The 14,628-nt window shown below is 31.8% G+C and overlaps 1 protein-coding gene across 1 annotated transcript; it reads left to right on the top strand.

Moving 5' to 3' along the window:
• Positions 1-809: 809 nt before the first annotated feature.
• On the top strand, positions 810-14,546 carry LOC134269461 (receptor-type tyrosine-protein phosphatase T-like; the record flags this gene model as incomplete). The annotated part of the gene is made up of 10 exons (XM_062751662.1): positions 810-935; positions 5,074-5,222; positions 6,695-6,830; positions 11,607-11,765; positions 12,468-12,561; positions 12,737-12,807; positions 13,070-13,204; positions 13,318-13,437; positions 14,082-14,230; positions 14,411-14,546. Coding segments are annotated over 10 exons (1,275 nt in total), but the record flags the coding sequence as incomplete, so codon positions are not given.
• Between the last annotated feature and the right edge of the window lie 82 nt (positions 14,547-14,628).

The raw sequence follows: 14,628 nt of genomic DNA, 5'->3' as shown, positions 1-14,628 counted from the left end.
CATTTAAATGAACATGTACACACTCGGTTTTTTTTATGTAAACAAAAGAATGTCTACATATTGTAGATCTACACATGTATCTACGTATGCATATACATACCTGGCCTGGAATAGCAGCGCAGCGATAGATCTACGAAGCTGGTGCAAATCGTCTCAGTTTTCTGCTTATAATGTCCTCATATTCTCGTAAAAGGGAGAAGCAACGCCTTGTCTTTTATCTTATCCCACTTTTCTTTAAAGATTGTGTGGTTATTGCATTTAAATCCACTGCAAATTTCAGCTGATGTCGCCACGCTTTTTAGATGTAAACAACATTCCGTGTCACCGAGTGCAAGCGCTTGGCTGAAGCCGAATGCAGCCAAACGACTCATTAAAAAGAGAATTATTTTAAAGACATGCTACTTTATATACGAGAAAATCACTAATTATTTTCTATTTAAACATGAAGATATTGCTGTTTATTACAAAGTCTTGCAAATATCGGTAAATAGTTATATCGAGCACCATTTCCTTATAAGGATTAATAAGGGAGGAGCAACTGTCATGACGTCAGATCTCATTATGACTTCATTACCATATTTTTTTCATGTGTTGCCTTAACTGTACTGCGTTTTTTTACAATATTTAGCCATAACATTTTTGGCTATTTAAAATTTGAACAGTCAAAACAACTTTTAAGTAGGGTTAATTATATCTATTAAAGATGATTCGATTTAATTAGCTCCTTAATTGTTTCTCCCCTTCTACAAACACATTCGAGTTGATAATTCCTTAATAATTCTCTGTTTTGATATTGTTTCTCTTTCTAGACAAAATGTGCACAATATTGGCCAAGCACCAAAGATAAACTGATTGGTGATGTTCTTGTAAAAAATATAGAAGAAAAATGTCATGCTAATTACACAATAAGGCGATTCAAAATCAACAAACGTGTGGTAATACAAAACTGTATCCTTTATTTCCTGTCTTTTTAATCATTTATTTTATTTTATTTATTTATTTTTCTTTTTTGGAATGAGTTTCATCATGATTTATTTAATCTGGGCTAATTAAATTATATTGATACATCCGATTTAGTTTACTTTCATGCTTAAAAAATGTAAAGGAATTCTTTTGGCATTCATCTATGAAGACTCACACTTCACAATGCTATTGTGTTATTTTCTGCGAACCTTTTAACATCATATTTCATAAAATCTGTAAAAATATTTGAATTATCCATCTAATTTTGATTCTAAACGTTTACCCAGCTCTTTTTTTTTAAATAAATGCTCTCATGTAAAAGACACAACTTTAATTTATGACATCAAATTGGGAGAAAAAACATCCATCCAATTTGCATAACTAAAGAGAGATAGATTACTTAAATATCGGTCATGTGCGATGAAAATTGCTGAGAAAACTAAAACATTTGTCAACAAACAGACGGACACACACAGACAGACACGGAAAGGTAAATAGAACAACCACTCCTTTTGAGCTCCGGATATACTTAAATGAACCGGTAATTATGGTATTAAATATCTGTTGAACCTTTCATTTGTACATAAGGAGGGGGTTCAGTATGACAATATTTTTTGTATATATTGACATAGGATCAGATTCAACAAGAAGGAAGTATAATGTAATTTTTACAACAAAAAAAAATCGGCAATGGTACAGCCAACGTTATTAAACAACTATTATGGAAACTTTCCCATACATTTTATTTTTTTATGTTATTAACTAAAATTGAAGCTTGTTTGTTTTGATGTTGTTTAACGTCCCTCTCTTGTATTTATCACTCATGGAGACGCCACTACTTGCCGGTGGAGAACTTTGGAGAGTTTTGTCCTATACCCGGCACTCAGGGCCAATGAGCGGGGAAGAATGTTTTTCCTGGCAGCTCCTACGACACGGGACCTCGCTTTATACGGTCTCATCCGAAGGACCAGTCTCCACGTCCCACAGTCGTATTCGAACCCGCGACGTAAGGATCAACTCCTCATCTCGCGACTCTGAGAGGCGCTCTTACCACTGCGCCATGCGGATGACAACTAAAATGCATAATATGTTATTTTTTTTTAATGAAAAAAGTGGTCTATGTGAGTCTTGATTTTGAATTTTTGGATTGAATATAAGGTAGTAGTCTTCACAACAAACTTGATCTGAAAATAATGATAACAATGCATTAAAAACATAATTTTGTTACATATAAAAAGTCAGTAGAAATCAGCAATGCACCCTAGATTAAAATTTTTAAATGAATTACTCAGGAAAAAGCTTGCAAATATTTTTAAAAAGCATTATAGCGTATGTAAGATAATTCTCAGCTCTTAGGTATATAATAATGCAGCCACAGCATTTAAATACATGTCTAACTCAAAAGTATTGTTGGCAAACCTTAGAAAAAGCATGAACAAATTTTCAATATTGAGGAAGGTGAAACTTTTCTTTTCTTGCTCAATCAAAAGTATGGAAAGCAAATTCAACAATAATGTAAAACTAGTTAATAGAAGCCTAGTGTTATAAGATATTTATTTCTTATTTGCAAAATATTTGATGATCCAAGAAGTTTATTTTGGTAAATCAATGATTTGAATGTAATAACAGAGAGTCATAACACTTTTACTTAAGTTTGTTTTTTTCAAAGCAATTGATCACATTGAAAATGACTGAAGTAAGTTTTTGAACTTTTATTTGAATGCAATTTTGTTTTATCGTTGGCGTTTTTAACCAAAATTGAATGCAAAGAGAAGCAACAAAGGTCATATAATCACATTTATACGTGATTTAGAAACAATAGCAGATATATAACCGATATATTATTACTAAAGGAAACAAATGATAGCCGAAAGCTATTTGGATTTATTTTTTTTTACATAAATAAAGTACAAGAAAACGAAAGCATAATGTATATATTTTCCTTGTGAATCTTAATATTCATTCCCTTAAAAAGACTATTTATATAGGAACATCTTCTGTAAAATGGTGGGAATTTTTTTACTTAAATTCATTTAAAGTCACATGTCTTCTCTAACACTTATCTATAAATGCAGGCAATTGTTTGTGCAAATGTTCTTATAATTGTACATTTAAAAAAAATGAAGTACCTAAATCATGTTTTTCATCAAATGAAATGGAAGACATTCTACAAAAAATAAGGCATTGTTCTTCGGAATTCCTGCAAACATACAGAATTTTTTTTTTTTTTTTTTTTTTTTTGAAAGATAAGAACAATTTTTTTTTTCAGAAAAGGGTCTAAGGAATCAATTCCTTCTTAAACAAACAAACAAAAAAAAGGTAAAGGCCTACCTGTTTATATCTGTAATTTTCCATAGTCCTTTATGATTATTGTCATGTAGATTTGACACATTCATCATTCTTTAATGTCTCTACCGAATTTTTTCAACTAATTTCTGTCATTAAATTCGGCAGGCCAAATTTTATGCTTTGCTCATATTCACTTAAGCTACGAATTCCAAGTGCATACCTCTTTACACTTTCCGATTGAGAGGAGGTGTCAAATGGTGTCAAAAATACACGAATTTCCTACACATGCGTATTTGCTGAGATTTGGATTAGAATGTTATCACTTAAACGTGTAACGATGCAGTGATTTAAAATAAGCATTCTTTCTAAAGACTTTCATAACTCTTGATTTTTGTCACACTGTTAACCCCCCCGTACATATACTCTTTTAAGAGATCCTGATAGGCCTAATCTTTTTATAAATATATTAACGAATGAAACTTTGACAGCTTTTTAAATCGAGAATTCTTTCAAGACATGTACCGGTATATTTAAATGTACAACAGAGATATTTACATGCATGTAGATGTGGTCCAACAAGTATAGCAAACCACAAAATGTTTTTTATTATTGAATTTGGCATAATTTCGTTTATCCGTGAGAATTGAAGGTTGTTTTATCTCCGGGGACAGAGTTATACCCCTTGGACTTATTATTGGAATTATTCCAATGATTTGCAGTTTCTAATTAATTTTCTTTGCAGAGATTGCACATACTCAAATGAAATAAGGTATTCAGATTTTGCATTTACATGTACACACGTATACATTTCATAATGTAAACTGTCTTTAATAAAAGTTTGTGCACCCCTAAATGTCTGTCTAAGGGGGTGGCATATGTGTTTCACAAACATCTTTTGTTTGTCTTTTTCCCCCAACGTGCTTTCAAATAGTTAATTGAAATCTTTTTCTTGTGTTTAGGCACCATATATTTTACAAAACATGGGTTTTTTGTTAGTGCATAGAATAACCTTTAAAAATTGTCAAGACATAATAGGGGTCCTTTGTGTTTTGATCCATTATAACTTCTCTACAAATATTTAATATGTTCCAACAGTCATTCCATAAAAAAAATAGTAAGAATGACATCATCATCATCAATCGTAGTAAGAAAATGATAAAATAATTGCGTAAGACTTTCGAAATAAGACATCAAATAAGATATAACTTGAAATAAAATTTAGAATTAATTTAAAATAAACATTGTTTATTTCTTCATATTTTTTTCTAAATTGATGTGTAGGCGATTTTTTTTAAATCGACGTTCCTGCGTGGCACAGTGGTAGAACATCTGCTCTATAGCCGAGGAGTAAGGATGATTGACACTGCGTCGCGGTTTAAAATCCGACTTTCTGTCGAGGAGACCTGACTTTCGTATGTGGCCGTATAAACAGAGATCTTCAGCGGCAAAGTGGCGGCGTTTCCATTTGAGTAAAAATTGTCAAGACGGACGTAAAATAATATCTAATCCATTAATTAATCTACATTAGACTTAGCAATTAGAATAAGCTTTGATTGAAGTAAATTCGGCCTATTTCAAAGGCGCAGTTGATTTTTTGAATATTCTACGGCAAACTGTGCGCACATTAACAATTAATTATGATGTTATTTGTTTCTTTGTTTATTAAAAACGCTAAGAGGAACATTATGGATTATAAAATGCATATATAATAATAAGAATGATAATAATAATAATTAGAGTTTTGCATTGATCATGAAAATAATTTTCAAAATTCCATTATTTAAATACAGCTTATATAATGTTTGTAATCTTAAATTAAAGGAAAAAACAACTAGGGAAGTTGTTATGTTTCACTACACAAGATGGCCAGACCACGGGGTTCCTGCCCCACTCAGTCTTGTTATATTCCATCGTCACGTGATGAGAGTATCTTCACAACACCCTGCAAAATATACTGTGGTACACTGCAGGTTCGAATCCCTCATCAACATCTCTCTCTCTCTCTCTCTCGTGATCATTTGTTCATTAATTATCCTAATATGAACATTTCTATGTGTCACAAACTGTCACGGTAGATCAGGTGGAAGATTGCTAGCTCCATGATTGAAAGGTTGTTTGTTTGAATCACGACCGTGACTGACCCTAAGTCCATATCAATAGATATCAAATGTTCCTGCGCCAAGCGTCCGACAATTTGAAGTTAAAGTCGCGGGTCTTTTAAATGACCTCAAAAACCGAGGTCATTGGTCATGGTATTCGGTAGGCGTTAATTGGCACGATAAAGATCTCTAGCTGCTCAATAACACTGGAATATGTGACGTCTCTATATGAGTGAAAGGTTCCTAATATATTGTAAAACAACACTCAATTAATTAATCCAGTTTGTCACTTTTGAGCAAATTCATTAATGGGCATGTGGTGCTATCTTTTCTCAACGAAATAGTTTTTCAAGAATTAAGCAAAATCAAATACGTTTTGACTGAAAAATATATAAAATCCCTTCCATTTTTTTTTCATTTTTTAATACGAATACAGGTTTGGAACATCATCACATGTATATTTAAATGATATCTTGAAATGTTGTTCGTTTGCAACGGGCGACTGTATTTCATATTTATTTTTTTGAACAATTGTGTCAGCTCTTAATGGAATATTAATGCACTTAATTTTGATAATGTAAAGATTTGGTTTTGTTTTGTTTTTTTCTTTTCTGTTTCTTTTCCTTTTTTAAATGCTCGAAAAAATGCTCTCTAAGCTCAGTTATTAAAGAACAGATGTAACCAAAAATCGCCGAAAATAAGTATTCACAAAATGAGACAATACATGTATATTGCTGATACGTATTATACTAGTGATCACTTATAATTACCAGTAAAATAAGGACAACAAACTAACATGCGCTTACATGTATTACGTCAGGAAAAAAGAAGACTCTCAGTATTGCAGAGAGTTTCAAAAAGAGAGAGATAACCCCCGCCGTCTGGACCGCTTTTGCAGACGTTTATTTTGTGTGATGGCGCGAAATTGCATTCAATATGCTGGTCAGTTCTGTAATTAAAAGACATATACATGTATCGGTTTTAAAGGTTTCGTGGCATTTATTTTTTTTTTTTGCTCCTTGAGGATTCCTTACAGGACTGTTTCCTTTATTATTGTATAAAAGTTAATTCAAAATGACTGAAAGGAGATAAACGTTACAAAATTTAATTTTTTGCTGAAAATATTTTTTTTTCTTAAAAATAGGGTTACGAAATGTAGGAAACCCGGGCATGACATGCCTGATTTGTTTTATATGCAGGAAAAAACCATTCTTGCTATCAACCACATACCTCTATTAAATGAACCGATTTTGAAATGCAAAATAAGTCTTATTTTCTCTATTGTCAAAAATATTTGCTGATGATCACATTTTGTAATTTTGCTTCTCCTATTATATTTCTAGCGCGGGGATTGGTAGAACCGGAACTTGCATTGCTTTAGACGCCCTCTACCGGGAAGGGGAGAGAAATGGGAAAGTCAATGTACCGATGTATGTCAGGACCATGAGAAAAGACAGAATGAACATGATACAAGGCGACGTGAGTGTCCTTAAAAGAACTGTAGGAAGATACCCATTAGATAACCCAACGTTTGTAGTCTGTAAACACTGCGTGTATTCAGATTGTATGCTCACATTTCATGTCGAAAGCAGTAGAAATATGGAATTATGGTAAACATATGCATATTCGAATGTCTAAATAATACGAGATTAAAATCGACATTTTTGCTGGCCCTTCTTAACATACAACCTTTTTAAATTGTATTAGACTCCTACTCTTTTGGATGAAAACTAGGTAAAAAAAATTTTTTTTAAGTATGTCCACAATTTTTAGTTTAATCCCAGGAGGAAAATGTACACATTAAATGCACATTTGAGATAGTCTAAATGGAAGGTATTACATTAATACTTGTGACATTCTCGACAAAAGATATATTTGCCTTCTAAAAAGTATGGAGGTTTTTTAAAGATAAAGCCTTGGGATATAATTTTTTTTACGAATATGTTGAAAAAAAGCATAGAATGCTACTTATATAAAAAGTAACAAAACCCGCTTTTTAAATTAAAAAAAAAGCTTTCAAGTTTAAAAAGCTAATACGACGATTACGTTTTTGACATAATATTTCCTTTATTGAATAATCTGCTTGGAGCTGTTTATTCAATCACTTAGGTAGTCCATTGAAAAATAATTTCCTTGGGTGTAAATTTCCTTTAAATGCTTCCTTAAGGAAAATACAACATAAAAGGTTCTTCAATTGTCGAATCATTTAAACTTATCAAACGCAGAGATAGGATTGTCCTTATTGTAGTGTAGTATTTGCGATAAAGGAAAATTTCACGAATGATACTCACGAAAAACAATACTTTTAGTTTGCTTTTAAATGAAAAAATTGACACAGCTTCCTTATAAGGCCAATAAAAGTTTAGTTGTAGCGTCCAGTCTACCTTCCAAAACTTATCTGAAAAGAAATGTTTAATCTAAAGGGGGAAAGCATTTAGGAATATTACTCGCATTGCGCATGTTGTAATTTAATAAAACTACTGGATCATTAAAACAAAACTGTTTATCTACATAATTTTGAAAATGTTTATCGATCCAAGGATGGAATGTTTGCAAATTGAGTTTCAAAGACTTGTATTTGTTCATTTTCTGTGTTTGTGATTGATTACATAAACATGAAAAACGCAAAGCCAGTCCGTCCGCGGACTCTTAACATAAAAACAAACTCGACTGGCCTAACCTCGATATCTAAACCCGTATTTCTACCAAGGGAATTGTAAGGAAATTAAGATAAGGAAGTAAATATGTGTTCTAAATATATTACACTGAAAGCAAACAAAGATCAGGCCCTAAATTAGACATACTTTTCACATTGTTTTCACTGTTAAAAATAATCGTGAACGTACTGAACTTTTCATCTTTGTCATGCACTTCGTATTTTTTTTCTATTGATGACATATCTAACTGCAGCAGAACCGTAGCTCTCCGCGTGAGAAAATTCGGACATATAAAGCAGAGTGCTGACGATCCAAGCTTTATAAAATTTTCGGTTTACGTCACCCACCTTTTTTTTGTCGCTCAGTTTGGGTAATATTTCTTGCATTTTATGATTTCTTTTGGTTCAAGAATGATGTCCACATATATAACCAGATAATCTATCTACATTTTTCCTTTTAACGGTTCCAGAAAATTACTTATTATCCTTCAGAATTATACAGTAAATCTGATTGGTTTAGAGCACGTCACATGAGGTGAGACAATTCGTGTTGTCTCCCTCACGCGCAGGGTGACTACTCATGTCACCCTTCAGATGACAATAAAATAGCGTAAACAAGCATGCAGGGTTACAAGTGTGTTCTCGCCCTTTGAATGAAAATTACAGTGGTTAAAGCGAGATTGTTCTTATTTATAAATGTACACTAGCTGCAGAACAGTAGCCCTCTGCTTGAGAAAATTCGGACAGATAAAGCAGAGAGCTACAGATCCAAGCGTTTAATAACCTTCGATTCACACAGTCGATTTTTTGTCGCTACTTTAGGTATTTATTTCGTGTAGTTTAAGCTTTCTATGGCTTTTAGAATTGTATCCTATATTAACCCCCTTCCCCGCAGTCACGCATTTTAACGCATATACCATTTCCTATTTCTAACGCAAACTCACGCTTATACCATTTCCCCGCAATCACGCATTTTCACGCACTTTAAAAAGTTCAGTCAATCTTTAATTTAATGCCAATTTCCTTTTATTTAATACTTTAAAATATCTTATTAAATAAGAGAAGTTATTTTTGCATTAAAATTTAACGTCATTATATTATTTACGCTAAACTTAGGAGAAATGTGCACCACGCCATAAGGTGCTTGCGTGGAAATGGTAAATTTCTATTTATATGACGTGAACATTAAGTGTATGTTGCATAACAGTTTAGTAAGTTGTAAAGAGTTAATTCATATATTTAACTCTTATATTAAATACTTTATTTACCTTTTAACGGTCCGGAAACAATCCTGTATATAGTTTTGTAATATCGGTTTAAAAGAGTTCCATTTCGACATCCGTAACCACAAATAGCCATTTGTAGGCGTTGAGAGGTAAGCCAATGATCAGAAATTGAAGATGAATATACGATTTATTATTAAATACCCTTTAAAATCATTTTCAAAGCTGGGGAAAGTATAAAATACACGAAAAAATACTCATAGTGAGCGACAAAAAATAGTCGGCATAAATCGAAGGTTCTTACAAGCTTGGATCTGTAGTGCTCTGCTTTATCAGTCCGAATTTCTCAAGCAAAGAGCTACAGTTCTGCAGCTAAATGTACACTTGCAAAATATGCAGGATCGGTAATTAATAAATTCTAATGATGACGTCGAAGTTGTCTGTTGAATATTTTGAAAGTATGGAATCAGGGCAGAGTAGGAGAACACAAGCAAATTGATTTCTATTTTATATTCTATCTATTTATAATCCAGATTCTTCAGGATAATGAAATTATTATGGACTGTTTAAAAGCAAGATATTACTTTTTAGACCTGATGATTGCATTTGGTGATATCTCCTTCTTAAGGTAGGTCTGTACTTTCAGAATTTTCTGTCAAACTCTTTATTTTTTGATTTGAAAATCTTGAATAAGTCATAATCTAACTAAAACACCCATAAAAAACATATCTTTGCAGGTTAATTTTCATGCAACATGTCTCGGAGTATATACCTCTAAAAATGCAACAGCAAAAATTCAACATATAGAAGTGTAACATCATATTTTATTTAGCTATGTACCAAATCACATCCAATTATTGTTAAAACTTAGGAAAATTATAAATATTCATTTGTCAAGAAAATATTTGAAATTTCTATTTGAAAACACTAAAAAATTGATGTTGATTCTATCAAAATCTTTCAGAGAAAAAGCTCAAAATATCTTTATTTTAAATATTGCTCAAAATCTTATATGTTTATATGCTATTTTTTCTTCACAATTATTTAGAATTATATCTTAGGTTAGCAAAAAAACATACTTTATTATGGCTGACCAGAAAATTTTTACAAAACAGCCTTTTGAACACCTATACCCCCATTTTTGGAATATCTATTTTTTCAATCGTTTTTCGCAAAACTTATTAAAAAGTAAATTTAAAAAGATGATATAGGCTAAAAATTAAAGATAAATAGATCTCAAGTTAGTTTGTTTTAAAAAATTAAAAAGCTTTAGGTCCATAAAGGCAATTAAGAATTCTCTGTCTGTGTATGTACTAAATTACATATAGATCCTATGGACAGAGTGCAAAGTGGTTATTCCTATAAATAATGTACATTAAATGCTTTGTGTGCACAATGACACTATAATAAACAAATACATACTTGCTAAATTATTTTCAATCATCCAAAAAGATTTTTTTTCAATAGATAAGGATAATCCCAATTTTATATTGGTGTGTAAAATTAAAACCGGATCCGTAAAAGTGTGGACCTGCCTTAACAGTCCATAATTATATAATATTAATATTATCTTTAAATCCAACATTCCAAAGCCACAAAGAACTGTTTCGGACCTTTGGAAGGTATTTAAAGTATCAATAACAGGGTAAAATATTATAATTATCTATCATAGCAAGTGTAACAAAAAGCATTAACTACATGACATAATACCTGAAGGGAGTGTAAAATAAAGTGACGGCTTAAATCGAAGGTTTTCACAACGCTTGAATCTTGAGCTCTCTGGTGTATCTGTCTGAATCTTTTAAAGATATCTAAAGCTACAGTTCTGCAGCTTACTGTATAATGTAAATGTATTACCATTGCAGGTCTCATATTAAAGCATTATTGACACAGACAACCATTCGCTACTCTATGAAGACCACTTAAAAAAATCATATATAAAAACATATAAAATGTGCGACGTAAATGTATGTTAATGTAGCTAAAACTTTTGAATATGCAAACAACTTCATACCAAGTGATTGAACAAAATTTAAGATTCGTCAATTTATGTACACGAACAGTATATTTATGTGAAATTTAAAGTAAAAATGTATCTTGATATTGTGAGACATTTCCTCAAAAGCAATAAAAAATACATAGCCATATAACTGCCTTAAAAGTCAGTGTTTATTTATTAGAGAAAATTATGTTTTTTCAAAGTACTGGAGGAAATGAAAAGAAAACTAAGTAATTATTTCATTTGTGTCATAAACAATGCTGAAAATTCTAAGAGAACCTTGAATGAATTAAAGAGAAAAAACGACCCTCTATTTTCTCTGTGAACAATATCTGTTTACTATCCCATAGTACTCAATTTTTTTTTTTTACTTTCAGGATCAATATAAGGCAGTGTACCTTGCTCTTTGTGAATCATTCAATGGGAAATCTAGATGCCTTACAACAGAGTCATTTGTACGAGAGCTACAAGAACAGTCCTGTTACACCAACTGTGGAGAATTGGCAACAAAATCTTCTTTGTCGTCAGAATTTCAGGTGGCTACATTATTTTCTTACAAAACTAAAAAAAAAAAACTTCATTTGACATTAGTAACAAAATGTTTCCTTTTTTTTCCAGAGAAATGAATGATTGATCGTATGTTGTTTAACGTCCCTCTCGAGCATTTTTCACTCATATGGAGACGCCACCGCATGCCGGTGGAGGGCTACAAATTTTGTCCTATGCTCGGCACTCAGGGCCTTTGAGCAGTGAGGGATCTTTTTCGTGCCAGCACCTACTGCGACACTGGGCCTCGGTTTATACGGTCTCATCCGAAGGATCGGTCTCCACATCCCACAGTGGGATTCGAACCCGCGACGTAAGGATTTACTCCTTACTTCGCGACTCTAGAGCAGACGCTCTAACCACTGCGCCACCCGGGCGACGAGAAATGAATGAGAAATATGATGTATATAAAAAAAAAAATTCTCCAACTTTTTTTCCTCAAAACTCCATATTTTACTTTATCAGAAATTAATTAATGTAGCTCACTTTATTCATAATCAACTAATTAGACACACTTTTGTACAAAATGAAAATGTGATTCTAAAATACCTATTATTCAGAATCATAATATTGTATTAGGTTTTTCTTTTATCTTAGAATCAACAGTTCTTTTATTCATCTATTCATTACGAAATGAATTTCAATTAATGCCCTCATAGTGTTCGCATATAATGAATAACAATGAATTGTAGGATTTACTGTCCCTTCGAAAGGAATATGAACAGAAGGATTATGAGACCGGACGCTTAAATAAAGCTGCCAACTATACAGACAGCGTTTTGCCACGTATATTTACATATTTTATTCTTTTTTTATCAAGTGTTTTTTTTTTTTAGAAAACATTAACTTATTTGAATTCAAAATTATATCAAACAAGAAAAAAATAAATTTTCAATGTAAAAAATACCTTTAAAAGAAACAGGTAGAAGATTTATGAAAATTTCTGTTCATTTTATTGCAGTTGACGAATTTTTGTGTTATTTATCTTATTCAAAGGGAAGAAACACCTACTACAACGCAGTTACACTTCAGGTCTTAACTAATCTCCAAATTTCATTACATTCATTATTTAGAAACCTTTTGAACAATTTTGAATGTGTTCGGTATTTATAAACCATGTAAATTCGTATAAGAGAAAGAAAAATCGTCGTTTTTTACGCTTCAGACTTGTAACATAAATATACATGGGTAGTAAATTTTTATTTGATAAATTGGAGTTAATGAACTTCAAATAAAGGAACTCAAGTAAATTGATTTTATTGATTTTATTTTCAAATCTGTTATTTTCTTTTAGTCCTACACAGAGAACGACAGTCTGATCAGCGCCCAGTACCCACTTCCTGACTTCACTGAAGACTTCCTCAGACTCATCAGAGACTTTGATGCTCGTGTTGTGGTTTTCATGTGTCCGCTAAAGGATTTAAAATCCGTAAGTTATGTTTTACTTTTTAAAAAATGGGTTTAAGAAATCGCTAATAGTGGTTGCTTCAGTTCAGTTCATAAATAGTTAATAATATAATCATTTTTGTCGTGTTTTTCGAGTCTTCTCTTTGGGTTCCGTCAAAAACTGAACATAAGACTGTCGGAAACTTTACCATTATGCAGGCTAGTTTAACAAATCAAGCAAATTTTTCAACAAGAAGCATTGTGCTTCAGCAAAACGTAAGTTGTATAATTTATACAAAAAATCATATGTTTCTTTTAAACTTAACATATACCTCTTCGACAAAATAGACCCAAACTCACATATGTATCAAAACTTTGACATTCTGAGGATGCCCCTTCTACATGTAATGTAAAACAATAATGTAAGGATTAATCTTGCGCACAATTTGTCAAAAAAGTATAAACGGTTTTTTGTCAAGAATTGATAGAAAACGGTACTGAAGTTTATTCATCCAAAAACCGCATGAAAAGTTTCAATATAATCTTGTTGAAAAGGCAAGGTTTTCCATGTATTTTGTCAATGTTCTCTTGGAGTTAACGGGGTATAGAATAACATTAAAGGATCATTGTACCTCCTATTCATTATTCAAAATATTAATAAATCTAATTGCTAATTGATTGATATTTACAGGAATCATCCCTATCACAAAAGCACTATAGATTACTTAAGTTAACTATAATTAATATAGTGAATCATTGTTTTCACTTTAGTAATTCAAAGTATTTTTACTATAGTTTCATAGTACATGTAATACAAAGTATCAGTGAATTTTTATAGTTAACTATAGTAAACTATAGATAATTATATTAAATTTGTGAGTAATATATTACATTTATAACAAGGAATTTGTTAAATGCAGGGATTAAGTGACACAAGGGTAACTGTGCTAGAATGCAAGACATGGAAAGAAGGTAAAAAGACAACGGACAAAAGAGCTTTGCTGGATGTTGTTAAAGAGGCAAAATCAGGAAAACTCAATCACGAAGGAAAAATTATCGTTTTGTCCAGGTAATTCACAATAATAATAATCTAAGTACTCTATAGATACAATAATCTAATTATATCTTGAAAGTGATGTCGCTACACGTTGTGGAGCATTCTGTGTTGTTCATAAAGCTCTGGAACAACTCTATGATAACAATAATCTAAGTACTCTTTAGATACAATGATCAAATTATATCTTGATAGTGATGGCGCCACACGTTGTGGGACATTTTGTGTGGTATATAACGCTCTAGAACAACTCTCCATGGATCAGGAAGTGGACATCTTCACCATCACACGACAACTTCAGATCCGTAGACCTGAGTTTGTGTCTAACTTGGTATATACAACCATTTTCCACTTAAGTATTATCATTAATGACCATTTGCAATTACCTTTCATCAATACCTACTTTTCTCTGC

Source organism: Saccostrea cucullata, unplaced genomic scaffold (assembly GCF_032062105.1).
Source record: "Saccostrea cucullata isolate Sc308-1 unplaced genomic scaffold, CSIRO_AGI_Scuc_v1 ctg15035, whole genome shotgun sequence".
NCBI classification, from domain to species: Eukaryota; Metazoa; Mollusca; class Bivalvia; order Ostreida; family Ostreidae; genus Saccostrea; species Saccostrea cuccullata.
Note: the sequence above shows the minus strand (reverse complement) of the source record. Positions and strands in the feature narration are given on the sequence as shown.